This window comes from Hippocampus guttulatus, chromosome 20, assembly GCF_054856545.1.
Source record: "Hippocampus guttulatus isolate MCC_2025c chromosome 20, RoL_Hgut_1.0, whole genome shotgun sequence".
Classification (NCBI taxonomy): Eukaryota; Metazoa; Chordata; class Actinopteri; order Syngnathiformes; family Syngnathidae; genus Hippocampus; species Hippocampus guttulatus.
In genome coordinates, this window is record NC_141280.1 from 3,789,242 (window position 1) to 3,807,055 (window position 17,814).

The 17,814-nt window shown below is 45.5% G+C and overlaps 2 protein-coding genes across 4 annotated transcripts; both read right to left on the minus strand.

Moving 5' to 3' along the window:
* Positions 1-130: 130 nt before the first annotated feature.
* Positions 131-13,208, minus strand: ezrb (ezrin b). Its single transcript, XM_086099979.1, has 13 exons — positions 13,014-13,208; positions 10,267-10,350; positions 7,301-7,396; positions 6,350-6,624; positions 5,664-5,747; positions 5,442-5,588; positions 4,280-4,376; positions 3,931-4,094; positions 2,514-2,644; positions 2,179-2,339; positions 1,841-1,933; positions 1,288-1,758; positions 131-1,163 (listed from the first exon to the last, which is right to left on the minus strand). The coding sequence occupies exons 1-13, from the start codon at positions 13,023-13,025 to the stop codon at positions 999-1,001; spliced, it is 1,980 nt and encodes a 659-aa protein (XP_085956105.1). The 5' UTR covers positions 13,026-13,208; the 3' UTR covers positions 131-998.
* A 1,179-nt stretch (positions 13,209-14,387) lies between these two features.
* Positions 14,388-17,392, minus strand: rsph3 (radial spoke head 3). Of its 3 annotated transcripts, none has more exons than XM_086101070.1 (8): positions 17,128-17,391; positions 16,644-16,725; positions 16,064-16,208; positions 15,832-15,977; positions 15,524-15,727; positions 15,029-15,191; positions 14,862-14,948; positions 14,388-14,573 (listed from the first exon to the last, which is right to left on the minus strand). In XM_086101070.1, exons 1-8 carry the CDS (start codon positions 17,244-17,246, stop codon positions 14,503-14,505), a joined length of 1,017 nt encoding a protein of 338 aa, XP_085957196.1. In that variant the 5' UTR covers positions 17,247-17,391; the 3' UTR covers positions 14,388-14,502. The 3 variants fall into 3 exon arrangements, 2 of the variants coding, with proteins under 2 accessions (XP_085957196.1, XP_085957195.1); XM_086101069.1 differs by having other exon boundaries at positions 16,064-16,213; positions 16,640-16,725; XR_015097725.1 differs by lacking the exon at positions 14,388-14,573 and having other exon boundaries at positions 15,029-15,372; positions 16,064-16,213; positions 16,640-16,725; positions 17,128-17,392.
* Between the last annotated feature and the right edge of the window lie 422 nt (positions 17,393-17,814).

Here is a 17,814-nt window from a genome sequence, read left to right on the forward strand (position 1 = left end):
TACATGACACCATTGTTTTTCTCTGTTGGGAGTTCTTCGCAAACTTGAATCATCAATCCCGCATTCAAAACCGTCGTCAGAGAGAATTTGTTAGCGGTTAACAATGTGTATGATCACAAACACACACCAGTCATATTTATTTATTCATTTTATTTGTTGGCAATATGTCTCAAATGTAGAGATGGTTTCATTACAGTTGTTGCCGACTGTCAAGGTGAAACCAAAGTGGCCGAACTGCTTCGTGAAAATACTTCACAACGCTCACCTCAACGTCAAGGAGGTCTCACACACTCAATAAACGGCATTATGCGTTCCAAACGTTACACACGTGTTTTGGGTTTTTTTTCTTCCTGCTCAAAGAGAAGTCTCGATGCCTCACCGTGCGTGAGCATCAGCTCAGAAAGGCACAAGTGCTCCAGTTTTAAGCGTCGGCCCCGAGCTGAAGACAAAGCGATGGCTCATCCTCATTTCAGCCGAACGGCAAAGTAAACGAGAGGCCACACGCGATTCCGTATGTCAACTAAAGCGCAATAATTTACAATTTTTTTTCTTTTTATCTATTGATCTGAAACTATAAGCAGGGAACGTAAGACACTGACATTATTTTGGTCAATATATATAAATGTTTAAATTTCATCGTTAGCAAAAATATACAAACCAAAGATGAAACACCCTTTTTTTTTAAATGTCCCGTATACTTTATAAATATTAAACCAGGTATGAATTTAAATGAGCATAGAGCAATCTAGTGTTCAAAGACAACGCATAAACAATCGTCAGCCCTTTCTGAGTGGTCACTGCGAGTCATTTTCGTTCTGGGTTGATAACGGCATTTCAAAAGGACTTGCGTTGGTTCGATTGCAAATCTGATCAGAAACTATTTGGGCGCTGCTTTTCTGATGCGCCGACTGTACGATGCCCCGCAGTGGCTACTTGCGAGCGCAAAAGGCCGAGTGACCATTCAGAAAGGGGGCCTCAAGTGGCGCGGGGCTCCTTCCTTACAAGGCCTCGAACTCGTCAATCCTCTGCTTGGTGTTGCCTTGCCTGATCTGCCGCAGGGTTTTGTATTTGTCTCGTCCTTCCCGCACGTTCGCCGAATGGAGGAGGTCGTTCTGGGTGCTCTTGGACTCGTCGCGCGCCTGGGCCAGCTCAGCGGTCAGATCCTGAAGGAGAGACGGCGAGGCAATGAGGCAAGACATCCGCTCGTGATATTATCTAACATGCGATGATCTCCAACTGCACAAAAGTCTGCCCGCTTCTTGAGCGCTGGACGTTTTCGGCGCTTACCCTGAGCTGCTTCTGCACGCGTTGGTTCTTCTGGGCCTCCGTCTGGCGATCCTCCTCCTTGTGATAATTGTTGTTGTGGATGGCCTCGTTGTGCAGGTCGGCACTGTACATGCTGCTGCTCTCGTCATCCTCGCTGTTGTCGTCAAAGTTGTACATTGCCAGAGGGGGAGGCGGCGGCAGCGGCATTTCCATCACCGTTTGCCTCGGCGTCTGCATCGGCGCCTGCTTCGGCGTCTGGAGCTGCGCCTGCTTCGGCGTCTGTAGCTGCGCCTGCAACGGCGTCTGCGTCGGCGCGTGCATCGGCGTCTGCATTGCCGTCTGCGCCGGCAGCGGCGTGAGCATCTGCATCTGCATGGGCGTCAGCATCGGCATGGGCGTCATCATCGGCATGGGCAGCGCAGGCGGGGGGGCCATCCTCGCCATGTTCAGCTCCTGCTTGGTCTTGATCAGATCGTCCTGGGCCTCTTTGGCCTGATGAGGAACATCAGCGATGTGTAACGGCCGTTTGCCTCTCAGAATGCGTTCGGTTTCTCAAGCGCTCCCTCAGTCTCACCCTGAGCTGCCACGTGTCCACCTCATTCTCCTTGCGTTTCCTGGCCTCCTCCAGCAGAGTGATTCTGGCCGTGTGCTCCTTCAGCTCTGCAGCCTGTGACGCAAAACGTGACATACCCGAGAGGAGTGTCCATGGCAAAGTCAAATCTCAAGACTCAAGAGGAGCACTGCGGTTGTCGTCCCGGCTGCGGAACAGCGGACCAGCCCCCTGGCCATCGCGCCCGCCCCTCATTAAACGATTACATTCCGGCGAGTGCCGGGCCGCACCCCGTCGCCGATTACGTTTTGGCGCATAACAGCCCGTCAATGACAACTTTTCAGCTCCAATAAAGCACTGACCAGCTGTTCCTGACCAATCTTCTGGGTCTCCGACTGGCGAGCCAGCGCTTCTTTCGCCAGCAGGGCAGCCTGACGCTCCGCCTCCAGTCGGGTAGCCTCTTCCTCTGCTTTTAAACGTTCCCGATCCAGCATCACGGCCCTCTGCGTCTGCTCCTGCAAATCTGAAATATATACAGAATCAATATGGGGGATGATTGTTGCGACAAAGTGTATTTTTGTGCTGCGGAAACGACTGCAATTTGTTACGGACGCAAGTCATCATAATAAAAACGAAGGGAAAGGTATTCCCCGTGGGGCTCAAAACCGCTTGCCCCGCTTTTTGATATGGTCCCCACCGTGCTCTGCCTTCCTGATCTTCTCCTCAAACTGGTAGAGCCTCATCGTAATGTCCTTCTTCTCCCGCTCCATCTGCTCCTTCTCCTTCTCCACGGCCTCCCTCCTCTTCTTCTCTTTCTCCAGCTGGGCCCTGCAGGGAAGGCATTTGCCATGAGTCAAAAAAAGACGCATGACAGGCCAGGAGGCAGAATGCAAAAATGCGTTTTTTTTTTGTTGGGTTTTTTTTCTTTTTTGGAGGACTTCATCACCCTCATTAAAGTTGCAGGTGAGCTGGAGCCCAACATAGCAGACTTTGAATGAGGGTAACGATGTTCGATACCATTTTCTTTTGTTTTCTCACCCATATGAAGTAACCGATACCATTAGTACATTTGATCCATCAAATTTCTATTAAAGTAAAGATGGTAGAGCATCCACGAAAGGGAGCCAGTGAACGGTATCCATGACTGGTATCGGCAGCAGTCGTGGTCCCTCGATACCTCAAAACAAGGCCGGTTTCGGCACGATACCGGTACCTGGTATCAGTACTCGTCCACCCTAAATAATTCTCACTTATAAAATGACCGTGATTATTACACTGCTTGCGCTCCATGTTTCCTCCAGCCACATTCCGCGATCTGATGTTTAATCATATGCGGATTAGAGGTATTAAGGGACTCATTACAAGTCACCCTGCTACTAAATAGCCAGCTGCCGAGCGCCGTCTGCTTTCTTACATCAGCGTGTTTAAACAGCTGTAAAGGGGAGCCCGGGGGATTGAGATCAAGAAGGAAGACAAGGAAAAGTGCGCTGTTGTATACGTTAACGACGCCGTGTTGAGTTTGACAATAACAACGGGGATCAGCCTGCGGTAAATCGGCTTCGGTCTTGGCGCTCTAATGGCTTTAATCTGCTCCATGGAGGAGAAGTTTTGAGAATTGTCGATACAATACGGAGAAAAAAAAGATTTTGGTCCTCCGTGCACCACCTGGGGTGGGAGTGGGGACTCATTGGAGGTGTGCAAGGATTACTTGGAAAAATTCATAAGAAGTTAACCCTTTCAGGGACAGCGGTTACTACAGTGGACAGCTTTTCAGGTTATCGGGTTACAGGGGGCATGGAAGGGTTGGGGGGGGGGATCAAATCACATTTTTAGGGGCCATGCTGTTGTGCAAGAAGTGAAAACTTGGGCTCATATAATCACTTCATAAAGCTCTATAATTACGTTTAATCATCATTCAATTCAGAAGCTAAACCCAAAGCCACTAGGTTGGGCCCGACGCATTTCAGGTTTTTCGCCAAACGCTTTTCGCGCTCTGCCATTGGCTCGCGTGTACCCCACCTCTGGCCCAAAGTCAGCAGGGAGCGGCGCTATAATTCGGACAAGCGCTCGACGGATGGATGTGGTCCAACGTATTAAGAGTGACATCGACATACTTCTCCTTAAGTCTATGCAGTTTCTCCTCTCTGGCCTGCGTCTTCATCTGCTGCACCTCGATGGAGTCCGGCTTGCGTCGGTTCATGTAGAGCTCGTGGTTGCCCATGCACAGCTGCAGGATGGACTTGTTGACGCGTAGCCTCGGGGAATAGAACACAAAGTCCTGAAGGAAAGAAGAGTCAAGAAAATAATCAATTGTCTTTTCTTTTTTTTTCCGGCACAGCATGAAACGTGCTACAAAATTGTGATGGAACAAACTCACCACAGGGATTCACTTTTCGTACCATTTTCAATATCAACACGTGTAAAAGTCGTCAGTGCGGCTCAAAGAGCAGAAGAATGACTCACCGGTGATCTTTTATCGATGGGCTTGATGGTGAACTTTTTGTCATTGAAGGAAATGTTTTTTATTTCGCTCCAGGGGAAGCCGATTTTTGGCGTCAGCCTGATGGAGCAAAACGCAAAGTGTCACAGCGAGCAACAAAATTTGACGGCCATTCGCGTCAATCGGTCCGCGACAGCAAATCCCGCCCTCCTGCTGACTTCTCAATAAAAATTTAAAAAAAATAGGGAATCCACTGTCGCGGGTATGAGGGATTATTTCAAGGTGTGGCTCGCTTATGTTTCTCACTTGACAGGACACAGCAGGGCACAACAATCGCTGCGCTGTAATAAAGACCAACATGCGCCTCGTGGCGAAACTCGCGCTTGAAAGTGCACCGCCTAAACTGGAATTTCACTTCATGACTCCCGCTGACACACGCTTGTGGAATTGAGGCAACAATGTGGATGTCATTTCGGAGCGCCGTGACGAATCTTTGCGGGGAAAAATTGTGGCTTGGGAACTCATCAGTTTATCTTTTGAGCCAAGAGGTTAAAAAAAAAATCAAATCATAAAACATCTGGAGAAATGAGTTTACGTCAAGCTGTACTTGTAAAGCGTCCGGCGTGAAATGAAACGCGGTGATTGAAGGAGAACGCGTTGAGTTCAGCACGCAAGGCGACACAATGCCTCGCAGCTCCGCTTCGCGGGGCCAGCCGCCCTCATTGCAGAGCCGCCGGTGTAGGTTGGCCTCGCATTCTTAAGTGCCGCGCGGCTTGAAAAACCAGTTGGCGTCGCCGTGGTGACGGCAGAGGTCACCGCAGAGGAGAGGCTTCGCTCTTGTCGATAGCAAGGTTGTTCGCAAAACAAGCTCCGTGGCCCATCACGCCTCGTTTGGCGCTCAGCAAAAAGTGTTTTTCAGTTTTACACGTCACTAATCCTCCTCGGGATCTAATCTCCCGGGACAACGCTTTTTTTCATGGGATTCCTCTGGTCCATGTTTAGTGCATTACACACCAAAAAGCGCAGTGACCACTTGTCACTCTTTCAATAGGTTTCGCGACCGATTACAAGTTTGATGTGCGATGCTAATTGGCCGAGAATTTTTGCAAAGTCTCTAAAATATTTTTTTCTTTTTCTTTTTAAAACATCAATGTTACGTCAGAACAGACGATCAAGTGAGCTTACTTGTCATCCTTCTCGTAAATGTTCAGTCCCAAAGCATCCACTCCGAGCCACAGCAGCGTTCCCTTCTTATTCTTGATGTCAAAGTAGTTGACGCCATACATCTCCAGGTCCTGCGCGATCTTCAGATACTCCAACATGGCGTCCTCCCTGGAAGCGCCCCCCGCCCCCTCAAGTTGAGCATCGCGTACGACGGGTTCGCACGTCGGCGACGCGCAGACTCACTTCAGCATCCCGCGGTGCTCCTCGTGCCACACCTGAATGCGCTCCTCCCACTGCTCTTGCGATAACTTGTGCTGATCCAAAACTCTGCGCAACAAGATGGCGTGGAAAGACGTAAGGAATAGATGGAGAATATGGCAGATTGATACTTTTGAGTCAAGCTTGCTTTGTTCAAAACGGATCGCCGAAAAGCGTCGATGCAGAGATTCATTTCTGCTTATTAACCTGCCTAGTCAGCTCATAGTTTCATTTACCGCATTCGGTAATTGCTCTTAAACCTTGAAGAAATAGTTTGGGAGGGTGATGTAACGTCCGCGTGGGTCCTTTTCCTCATCAATATCCCGACACGGCTCCTTCAACGGGATGTTTGAAGCTACTTTCCCGTCGGTGATGGTACCCACCGCCCTCCGCTCAGGACAGCGGCCTCGTCACGATTCGACCTCAGCCCAGTTTCACGGTTTGCTTACTCAGAAACTCGGAACCAGCACAGAAACCATGATTCATACGTGACCTTTCGCTTTTGTTAGTCTGGTTGACAGGGAGGACAGCATCGTTTCCTTCGGGGCAGGTTTAACCAGAAGAGTGACCTGCTGGCTGTGTGTGCGTTTTTTTTTTTTAATTTCGGAGGACCGCATATAAATAAATGTCATATCACCCGCAAACGGCTTCAGACTTTTCCCCGACCTCACCTGCGGGGCAGCAGCCGTTCGGAAAGGAGATATCCCGGCGTGTGCGCGTCCTTGTCGTAGTCGCCGTACTTGGCTTGAACCGAGTAGGACGCCAGCAGCACGGCCGTTTCGGGCGGGCAGTACACCTGGTCGCTCAGGATGCCGTCTTTGACTTGCAGGAAGAAGAGCTTCTGCGTGATCTCCTGAATCAGCTCCTCGTTGACGTCCTCGGGAAAGTACTTGGCCCGAAAATTAAAGTGCAGTGGGTTCTCCTTCCTCACATCCTGTTGTACCACCTTAGAAGGAGGAACAACACAAAACAACAGATTTCAATCATGAGATTCCTTCTACCTTGTCTTAAAAGTGCTGCAAACAAATCGGCCCGCACCGGGATCAGTCAAATTTTGTCAATCTGACATCCCGGCTCATCTGTTTATCATGTTCAAGACTCATGTTGTGACGAAAGATATTGCAAAAGGATACGGTTGGTTAAAAATCAATAAAAGAAACTAAAAAAAAAAAAAAAAAAAAAAAAACTGTCGCATTTGTTCCCCATTACTTCCAACATGCGGCAGACTTCATTCATCTGATTTACAGATTAGACGGGATTACGAGCCACTCCGGGAATCCGGTGGCATGGAATTTAGCGGTGTTGACCATACAACAGAAAAGTTCAAGCAAAGTTGAACACTCCAGCTGAACACACAATATACCCTTACGCAACAAGTATACACAGAAACCAAAAAGAGCCGTGAGAACACATCTCTATTTTCTCGGAGGAGGGGAGACGCTGACCACAAAAGAGAATATATCTTGTGTATTATGCTCCAGATTGACTGAGAAGAAAACATTGCCTCACCGAGCCTACCGTGCCCATGAGGGAATGCATTCTTCTATCGTTTGACTGTATTTTGATTTGGCGTGTTGCAAAATCCAGACCGTTTTGTGAGTGCGCTTCAAATCCCATCTCACCTTTTTTTCCATTTTGAGCCATGCTAAAAAGTCTTTTGCATCCATATACTGGAGTCCAAAGTACCAGAGCTCGCGTAAGCCGACTGTTTTCACCACCTACGGATAAAAAGCACACAAAAAAAAAATAATTGGATTAACATTTTAAAAAGAACAATGAAGCTGATTAGAGCAAAGTTGATCTTTCAGAAGTGCCTATCAAAACTGGGAACCCTCCGCCCGCCTCCCGATAAAATTCCTGCAAAAAGGGGAACGCTCTCTGTCCAACATTTTATTGGCTATATTCATCTTTGATTCTGAAGGCAACCATTCTTGAAAACAAAACATCATCCGGCACAGATCAGATCAAGATTAGAAACTATGATGTGATTCTGTGTTCACTTCATTTTTTTTTTTGCAAAGCATCACAGCCATCTTCCCCGTCGCCTGGGTGACGTGCGTAACGACACAAAGACAGTCCAGCACTCCCTCGGCCTAAAATGAGCCTCATAGCGAGTTGTCCATTGAAACCAAACTCTTTGTGGTGCCGCAAAAGAAAACACTGAACAGCCTGAAGAGGGTGGGGGGTGGGGGGACGGTTTCGGAACGGTTTCGACTGAGCAAACGGTGCTTAAGGATCGTATTTAGTTTACCACCACCACCAAACACTGAAATGAAAGCTCTTCATTCCACCTGAAATATAACACAACAAGCCCTTTCATGGTTGCAAACCACTGCACGGAGCCCTAATAAAGCTCTCGAGAGGGGAAAAAAAAAAGTTTCATTGACTTAGAAGCTGCCATTAGGGACCTGCCAACAACATTAAGTCCACTTGCACAATTTAATAAGCGCCAATACAGCAGCTGTATAAAACAAGACCATATTTCATTATAGTATCAGAATTCTGGTTGTCGATTGCAGCGGTCAAGGCGGCGAAGTAAGGTCAGCGACGTCATTCGAGATTGAGAATTAACATTCTTAAAATTGCACCAGTTCTGGTGAAAAGATTAGCCCAACAATCCTGATGTAAATCCGGAGGCTAAAGTCTGGCAGAGTAACATTTCGCCGCACGCGGATTTTGCCGCAACTTCACTGGATGCCGAGCGCGTCTTGGTTCTCGAGAAGGTTGCCGTAAACCCGAGTGGAGGACAGAGCTGAACGATTTCGGGGTCTTGGTCACGAAGGAGGGCGGGATGGAGTCTATCCTCACCTTTGGTTGAAAGAACGAGATCCAAGCGGCGGAAATGAGTTGAGAGAGAGAAGTGGCAGAAGCAAATCTTTTCTGTTGCATGTCTAAAAAAAGCAAGTGCAACCCTTGCGGGTTGGGCGACACCCTCCGTCGGCGTGCAAAGCGAACACCTGTCAGAAATTGCCAGTGGCACCTGTCAAATTCACGTCAAGATGCTCCACAGCGCAAATCACCGCATCTCAAAATGCAAATGAGCTCGAGGAGGCACGTTGATGAGTTTGGACGAGCGACGAGCAAGCTTAAGACAAAATGAGATGAGCCGGAGGGTGTGTAGGGGAGCGGCAGGCGCTTATCTTCTTTGCTATGACAGATGCTATTTTCTAAATCGCTGATCCGCGCTGAAAGCAAAGGCCCGCCACTCTCTTTGGGAAAACAAAAAAGCTTACGGCTGGTGTCGAGGGGCACCTACGCCGTATATCAGATGCCTTAATCTGCCATAGTTGCTCAAAGCTCAACCAAGCATTTAGTGTAAATCATTGATATGAGAGCAAGAGGGGCAGAGGGCCGCCACGCTGTTTAAAAAAATAAAAGACTTTTTTTTTTAATTTAAAACAGCTGTGACATGGCAGGAAAAAAAACCTAAACAGACCTCCATTGAATTTAGAGTAAAATTTTGTGAATGACTTTTCGCCAATGTAAACTTGAAAGCACTGATATGTTCAACAATCATGTTTCTCTGTAGAATCCAGAGATAAGGCTGAATGACAGTTTTTAAATCATTGATTATCATACCGCCGTTCGTTTTAATCTTTGCGGTTCTGTCACTGTGCTTCGATATGACGAAAGAATTGAGCCGTCGATGCCATTTTGCACGTTGGCTGTCAGCTAGCCAGTCGGTGAACGGTGCCGTTTGGTCAGCTTGATGTTGTTCATGCTAATTCAGCAAAAAAGGTGTTGTTGGAAAAAAAAATCCAAGTCCCGAGAAACCCCAAGAAACCAGAATAACAAACAACTAAAAACCCTGTTCCTTCATTATAACTCATGCAAAAAAAAAACAACAAAATTTTTTAAAATCTCTGCAGGCTAACCAAACAGCCGCCTCAAATTGTCGTAAAAATGTGGAGAATGGCTGTCGCTCGGTTTGGTCCCATTATGCTTGGATGGGATTGGATTTGATGAACTCAAAGATGAGATGTAGGCTTGGTCCGCTGACATGCAACCACAGCATATATAGCATTTGGCTACGCTAGCTATTGAAAAACGAGTTTGACAGGAAGCGCCTAAAACAATGCCTTTCTTCCCCCGGTGCTGTCACACGGCACCAAACGAGTTCGACCTTCATAACAAATCTCAGCTGGGGCCTGCGGGGTATCTCAACCTAAAAAGTTCAACCCTTTGCGGACCATCGGCGACAAAAAAATATGTTTGACACCAAACAAAAGCCGCACAGTCGTTCGCTTGTCGCCAAAGGCTCGTACGCCAGCATTTAATCCCGCTTGTCCAGCGCGCAAATGAAAATCTTTTTCATTCTTACTTCGAATTCGACATACTCGATGACGACATGGTAAGATGACGAATTCGATTCAGAGGTACGGCGCCACACAACACGAGATCACCGCCACGATAACGGCGCCAGCGGCCGATAAACATCGGATCAACGAGTCACTGGTCAAAAACGATACTGTTCACATTTTAATTTCCTAAACAGTGAGTGGGTGGAGTTTCCTGACAGGAATTTCGGTGGACTTCCAAGAATGAGTCATGCATGCAATACTTGAAGCGGAATTGGTGTGCGACATACCTGATCAAACACAACCTTGCCGTAAGTGCTTGACAAAACTGCAAACTCCAGCTCCGAGTCCAAGGCGTTGACGTTAATATTGACCTGTGCGAGGCACACACACACACACACACGGACACACACAAACGTCAGAGGATTTAATAATGCAGTACATGAAAAGGAGGATGAAAACACTGTTGACCGTGCTTATTACCACTCAATGAAATGGATACAAAAGACGCGACGTGACCTGCGGAGGCCGGAACGAAGCCGAGAACAGAACGCTTTGGCGGCATCTTTCATCGCCAGTCCATCGTAAGCGGCTGAATGGACACGCGTAGGCCGAAGCGGCGACCCGCCTGCTTCCAATCCACTTAACTGGCTTTGATTTTTGCCGGGAGGCCAAATCCAATCGCAGCGTCTCATCATCATGTTACCCGGGAGACTGCGGGGGGGAGCGGCGGTCCAAACGCTGCGCGGTTTTAGCGCATAATGCTGCCAGGGATGATGAGAGAGAATTTTGCATGGGAAATATTTGCCTAATGTGAAGGAGCTCTTCATGCACACACACGACTTGGAACGCTCTCATTCAGGCAGAACTTTATCTCCCGGTTTTGAGTCACGGCGAGGAGGCAAAACGGCGGTGAAACGCAGCCTCGACTCCACGGCGCGACAAAGAACCCTTTGAGCTTGAGTCTGTCGCTGCGGTCTTGAGGGAGCAAAAACTTGCCCCCCCCCCCCAGCACCGACTCAAGCAAGACGCACGCTGTAATGAAGGCTCATACATAGAAAGCGAGCTGCTGTATTTGCATTTACAGCATTTACTGGCGGGAGAAGTTAGAAAAACACACACACACACACACATCGGCCAATGGAAAATGTGAATGGCGGCCAAGACGGTGAAAAATGACAGTGAGTGATATGTGATCTCGGAGCAGGTCGCCCAACGGGAAGTCATGATTAACCGAGGCCATTCGGAAACGGTAAAGAAAATAGAAGTGGGCGTAGGTCTTCAAATCTCTGACCCGATATTCAGGTGAAAGGTCAGATTTGTCCTAACCCCAAAAAAATGCTCAGTCGCAAGGGTCAGCGCGTGGTTTGACGTTCTTCACCCGACATCATTTTCAGAGCTGCGCTTGGGTGGAACGTGACTAACAATCAGCTGGTTCAAATGTCAATAAGTTACAACGCATTCATCAGGGCGTGCGCTTCAACATTTCAAGAAGTATTTTGCGATGGGGAGTCACATGCATGGCAAACGTCCTCAAAAGTTTTTTGGTGTGTGTTATACAGTAAGTTGACTTATTATCATGCAATACAATGGCAAACTTCAATAAATACACTTCTCGATTGAGCCCAAGGATTTCTTTTGGGGGGGGTTGTTTTATTTGGGGGAAAATAAATAAATAAATACTCAAGTGAGGCGAGAAGGGAAAAACAAAAACTTACTCCAAACTTCATTTCAACGAGCATGAAAGGATTCATTCTGCAGTGCTGTGCTTTTTCTTCGGTTTTTGTAACAACACTAATTCCAAAGGAGAACCAGTGGAGGGCATGCCATTCAAATTCCAACCATTAAAATTACAGGGTCACTATGCGCATCATCAAAGTTGTAAAACGGTGACATGATTTATATTTCCAGTGGTGTGTCGCAATCAGACGGCTTCATCATGAGGCTCCATTTTGACCATAAAGCAATTCAAAACCCGCATAGGTGTCATGACGCCTTCCAAAGTTAACGATACAGTATCATGGAAGACAAACTGACTCGTTTCTGTTGTCACTTCCACAGCAACGCGCACAAAAAAACCCAAAGGCCATTCCAAACAAAGCAACAACACGCATTATAGCCATGACCACAACCTGTTGACGCATAAAAACACTCGGCCACTTCTTAACATTTTGAATGGGAATAATGAAGCGCGCTTTGGGCAAAATATAACATTTTCACTTAGTGTTTGCACTCTCCTATGTATGGAATTTACCTCATAGAAATACTAAGTATAGCCCAGTTTCCATGTAGTAAAATAAACAAGACGCTCGAAATGCCAGCAACGAGTTTCCAAAGTGATGTTTGACTGTGCCGAGTGTAATAGCAGGCCGGGGTGGGGCAAGCTAGTTCGGAGCAAAACCTGATCTGTTAGAAAACACGGGAGAACTTCGTTAGCTTGCTTTTTTACCTCCAGTGAGAGTTTGGCAGGGAATTGTACACTTGAAATATAGCACCACACAACAAGATGAACTTTTAGGCAAGCAAAGAATTTGTTTTCGGCCAATCCTATTAAATTCGCATGAGATCAGGCTTTACTGTGTGTGCTTGAATTCTATTTAAGATTTGCAAAGACTATTGGGACACTCCCATCCATGGCAATGAAAGCAAGTGACCGAGTGGCTGGCCTTCAAATGGAAACTTGTTAGTTACTCTGACTTAATGTTTCAATCGTTAAAAAAAAATAATCTGGTTAAGAATGGAAGTAATGAGACACAAATCTATTGAGATCCCTGAAACACAGGCTGAGGATATGATTAAATATTATGAAGATAAATTGTAGCCATTGTCAGTATAATCATAAGCCATAAAATATTGGGGTTTAATGTGGTTCAATGTTATGTTTAATAACTTTAATTTTAGTATAACATCCACATTAAATGTTTAGGAATTAGTAAATCAACCTTCTCAAAATGCAGTAAATGGGTGTTTTTTTTAACGCTCAGGTGAACTCAATACAAAAATAAATAGGTACATTAAAAACACTGTAGTTACTCACCGCTTTCGGCATTTTGTGTCCTTTTGCCGCCTTTCGCCCGAGAAGATGATATTAATCGGACCCCGTGTAGTCACGGTACCTTCGTGGAGAACGAACAAGAGGAGAAACTAGTTTGAGGCACTTAGGTGTTAATGCAAGACGTCGGAAGGGAGCCTCTTGTCGATCCTGCAGGTGACAGTCATCGTCAACATTAAACGATTCCCACGACTGACAAGTTGGCAGTAGCCACGCAAAAGAAGCGCAGGAAATGCTAAAGATTGCATTTCAAAATAAGTGTTATCCCTCCATCGGATTTTTTTTTTCAATCATTATTGAATATGTGAGTACGCAATAATTATGTACAAGCAATTTTCATATTTTTCAGCTATACAGATTGAGAACTTTTCACGATCCACATTCTTACTCCGACTTTACTACTTTTATTGTGGAACTGAATCCCAAACATATAGGAAAATGTGTAGTTTATCGTTGAAATTTTTAAATCTTCGTTAATGTGGCTGCCTCGCCCAATGGGCATGGTCAAGACATCCATGCCTATCTTTGTCTCATTTCTTTACCTTTTCGTCTTCTTTATTACGAACGATACTCGGGGAAAAAAAAGGAACAAGTTACCTTGCGTCATTCAAACGTCATTATATCTGTATGATCTCACTGGACAGCGATTTGTTGGGTTTATAGCACTGAGCAAGACACAGTCATTCTTTTCACTTTTATTGATTCACGATGGGCATTTATACATTCAATCTTGTATTTTTATTATTCAAGTGCCTGCTTCGTGTATTGATTCACAACATAGGTAGGTAGCGCGACCTTGATGTGTCCTTATGAAGGTATTTCTTGAGCGCGTACGATTGCATGTTGCAATTTTAGCAGGGAGCATAATGAAAATGTACGCTGAACAATGAATCGTACATTTATTAGCAATGTCTATAATGACAAAACGGATCTGCAATTTTTACTTATGAGTTTCTCAGCTGGGCAGGTGCGCGTTGTCCGCCCACAAGCGTGCGACAAATGTGCGTCGGTGGCATTGAGGTGTGCTGACCAATCGGCCGACGGTATTAAAATAGACGCCTATAACAACCGTGCTCGGTCCTGTGTTTTGACAGAAAGTAAAATCGTAGTTGAATCATGAGAATATGTACCCTTAGCCTGAAATTGAATGAATTGCCCGTGACTAAATTGCAAGCAAACTGAAATGTTACTCTCTGAAACCTTGAATGAAAGCACAAGTAATTGATTTTTCCCTTCCCAACCTGCTAAAAAAAAACAAAAAACACTCAGAGCAAACAATTGAAAATGGTAAACCCGTTCGACATTCTCCTGAGCGGTCAACATCGAGTTGAGCTGAGCAAAATGAACAAACACGGCATGCCTGAGACAAATTGTCTGTTTACTCTTAGTAATTACAAACAAAATCAAGGTGTACTTTGAACAAACACAAAGAAACGTGTGAGAATAGTTCAGTCCGTTTTTAAAATGCAAGCCTTTACTTCTCTGGCCGCGTTTCCAAGTTTGTATAGCGTGGCAGTTTTTTCTGGGCCACATCATGAATGAGTCCTGAAATAGACAAGAAAGGTCAAATTATTCAAAAAGTTTTCTCACAACTCATTCATGACATAAATAAACATCCGCTAGGTGGCAGTGTAAGAGCTGCAAAGGTGCAAAGGACCGGAAGCTGTGACACACGCTGTTAACGCCTTACCTTTACTCTCATACAGTCGTAATTGACATAAACAACCAACAGCAGTAAATCACGCACACAAAGAAGGCATTATGCATGTGTATTATTTTACTAGGTAATTAGTAAAAAAAAAAAAAAACATCTGACGACGCTTTCAAACTTACTGTCCAAGAGCTGCCTTGCAGCATTTCTCTTTTCTAATTTGCTGTTCACCTCAGCCATCAGCCAAGGAAAGAAGTTTGTCTCGATGTCTGAAAATCAGAAGCACATCGAACCCACGCCTTAAGAAGCAAACACAAAGTACGACTTCATTACTGCTTTGGCACCCAACCTTTCTCCACGGGGTCATAAAAGAAGCCGTGGATCCTGAGGGACTGAAAAACGGTCGGGACAAGGTCAACCAAGTACTGCTGGGTGTAGGCCCGCGCTGCGATCTTCTCCACAGTCTCTTTTTCCATGCTCAGTGCTTCCCTCTGTTGCGCAATACGGCGCTCCTGAAGAGAGAGAAAAATTCTCTTGTAGCAGCCAGCCATTTTTTTTCTTACAGCGTTTGTCCTCATTAGGGATTAGATGGAGCCTGTCCCATGTGATCATTGATGGTGATCGTTTCAGGCTTCTGCAGAGCTTGCTGATGAGCTGATTGTTTGAATCAGGTGTGTTGGTGTAGGGAGGGATCTAAAAGAGGCAGGATAGGGCTTCAGATTTTCTGGTTGAAAGCCATTCTTGAATGCTGCCACAGACCTTGACAGTGAAGTCTTTCTTCCCATATTGTATACAGTGAATCAAAAATGGCATATCGCTACCCTCTGCTGGCGGTTGTGTCTACCTTTTCCTCCCTGTGGCGTCTCTCCTGCTCCTGCAGCCGCTGCACTTCAGCCAACTCGGCGTTGCGGAGCTCCTGGAAGGCCCTCTGCTGCGCCCTTAGACAGGCCAGCTCCTCCTCCTCCATCACCTCCAGCAGAGACTGCTCAATGGTCTTGCCTATCAGGACCTCCAGCAAGGGCTGCACCTCTCTGTCAAAGTCGAACAACTGCGAAAGACAATCATTGAAAACGGTTTTTAATTATACATCGGAAGCAATTTTTAGTATTTTCCTTACATCATACAGGGGGATCAAAGTGTAAAAGCGCCTACCTCCCCCTCCTCTATTTGTGTTGCAACATCTTTGCCCGATTTGGCGGGTATAAAAAGCGGCGTTGCAGGTCTGTCCAGGAGTGGATCAGTCTGGCACTCAATATGTGAAAGCTCAATATTGTAGCTCAACTCTTCCAGATAAAGCTCTTAAAGAAAACGGAAACGTTGACTCATAATGGACTGAGCAATCACAGACAAACGTGCCCCGAAAATCGAGAGGAAAACAATAAACCTGTTTGGACAACATTGTGTTTTCTGCCTTGGACGGCCTCCGGGGTGGACGATCGTAGCTGCTCCTTGGTCTTGTTTTTATGAGCTATGGCTCTCCTCCTCAACTCTTGCTGTCTTTGCATTTCAGCGAGGTCTTCCTGCACCATCTGTTCTTGTGCACAGGAAAATAAGAATGTTGCAAAATTATTGCTAGGGAAAATTTCTCTCTTCCCTCAACTGCGCAGGAAATAGGAATGCTGCTAACATGAAGACATCAGTTAGATTTGTTCTATTTTATGGGGGTTTTTTTTGTTTTTTAATGTTAGAGTGGTCAGTAATTGGTCTTGTTCACTTGCACTGCCGACACACATAGTTTTATTTTGATTTCATAAAGGCTGCAAGGGCTATTCATAGACTGTGGAGAATTGCCCGTGGGCTGTTCTTTTCCATAATTGTGCTGTAATTCTTTATTTCATCTACGTGGCTAGACGGTTGGAAAAAATGAGCACCAAACAAGCTCTGGTGATCATTTGAGAACCACACCAAAATTGTTATATGCAACTTTGTTTGTAATTAAGTCCAAAAATAATTTCTGTACCTACAGTTGATAGGAAGCGTTGGGCGTAAGTGTTTCCCCTGATGACACGCCGATCATACATGATGTTTCCATAAGTGCTGTGCGCCCTGTTGACAAGAGTTGACGCCGTGTAAATGAAAAGCTTGACATGCGATTGATTAACCCATGGTGCTGTTCCATATGGTAGAAAGAGAGCATTTAAAGATATTCAGAGACATTTCAATTGATTAAACCAGTTATGTAATACAGACAGAACAGTGGAGACAGAATTAGAATTGCAACCTGTAAAACTATTAGTATTAGTAGCAGTTTACGTATGACAATAGACATGAACCGATAAGAGACTATGAAAAGTCACAACCCAGACTAATAGCACAAAATTGACAAATTGAGAGTAGCATTTCACTTGAATTGCATTATTATTGCATTTACCTAATTTGATAGTTATTGTTACCAATACCAATAGCAAGAGTGAGCGTAAAGGTTTGCATTTTTGGAAGCGAACCTACTTTTCTGCCTTTTCGGTCAGCTTTTCTCTGTATTTGGAGCGGTTTTCAACAGGCCTGGGGCGACTGGAGAACGTGTACGTTCCGTTTGTGCCTTTCTGGCTGCGTGAAATGAAAGACATTGTTTCAACACCTCCCCCCCCAAAAAAGCAATGAAAGCAATTCCGATGAAGTTTTCCGCTATTAGCTTGCTCGTGTGGGGTCGCGAGGAGCGCAGAAGCAACAAGCTACCTTCGCAACCGTGACCAGGAAGTGAAACATAGCAACCGTGGCCAGAAAGTAAAGCAAGTGTCGTAATGTACAGTTTTGGAAACTGGACGTGTTGTTTCAGATGGAGCAGGAAACAAAATTATATTTTGGGGTCCTCTATTTCCATCTAATGGTATTAAGAATTCATACAGCCACTAGCAATTTTATACTCCAACAAAGGACTGTGGTTGATTACGCTACATTCTCAGTGAGGAAGCACAAAATGAGATCCTGTGTACCATTTATGGCAACTCAAATTACAAAGATTAAACCTGCATAAAAGTATATTTCGATTGAATGATAGCTTTTGCAAACTGTTAGCTCACATTTTGTCATGCAATATTTTAATTGGACTATTACCTAACACATTCATTTCAATCACATAGCCAAAATAGTATCTAGTATCAATTGTATTATAAATTTGCGAATGTCTTCACCCGC

What these genes read in the sequence shown, in the direction of transcription:
- ezrb (XM_086099979.1), bottom strand. An exon ending in ATTTACGAGAAGGATGACAA is followed by an intron (nt 4,377 to 5,441) that starts GTAAGCTCACTT and finishes TTGCTCCATCAG; the next exon opens with GCTGACGCCAAAAATCGGCT. An exon ending in CCATCGATAAAAGATCACCG is followed by an intron (nt 4,095 to 4,279) that starts GTGAGTCATTCT and finishes TCTTTCCTTCAG; the next exon opens with GACTTTGTGTTCTATTCCCC.
- rsph3 (XM_086101069.1), bottom strand. Translation starts at nt 17,246, where the DNA reads ATGTCTTTCATTTCACGCAGCCAGAAAGGCACAAACGGAACGTACACG. An exon ending in TTATGACCCCGTGGAGAAAG is followed by an intron (nt 14,949 to 15,028) that starts GTTGGGTGCCAA and finishes TCTGATTTTCAG; the next exon opens with ACATCGAGACAAACTTCTTT. An exon ending in TGCAAGGCAGCTCTTGGACA is followed by an intron (nt 14,574 to 14,861) that starts GTAAGTTTGAAA and finishes TGTCTATTTCAG; the next exon opens with GACTCATTCATGATGTGGCC.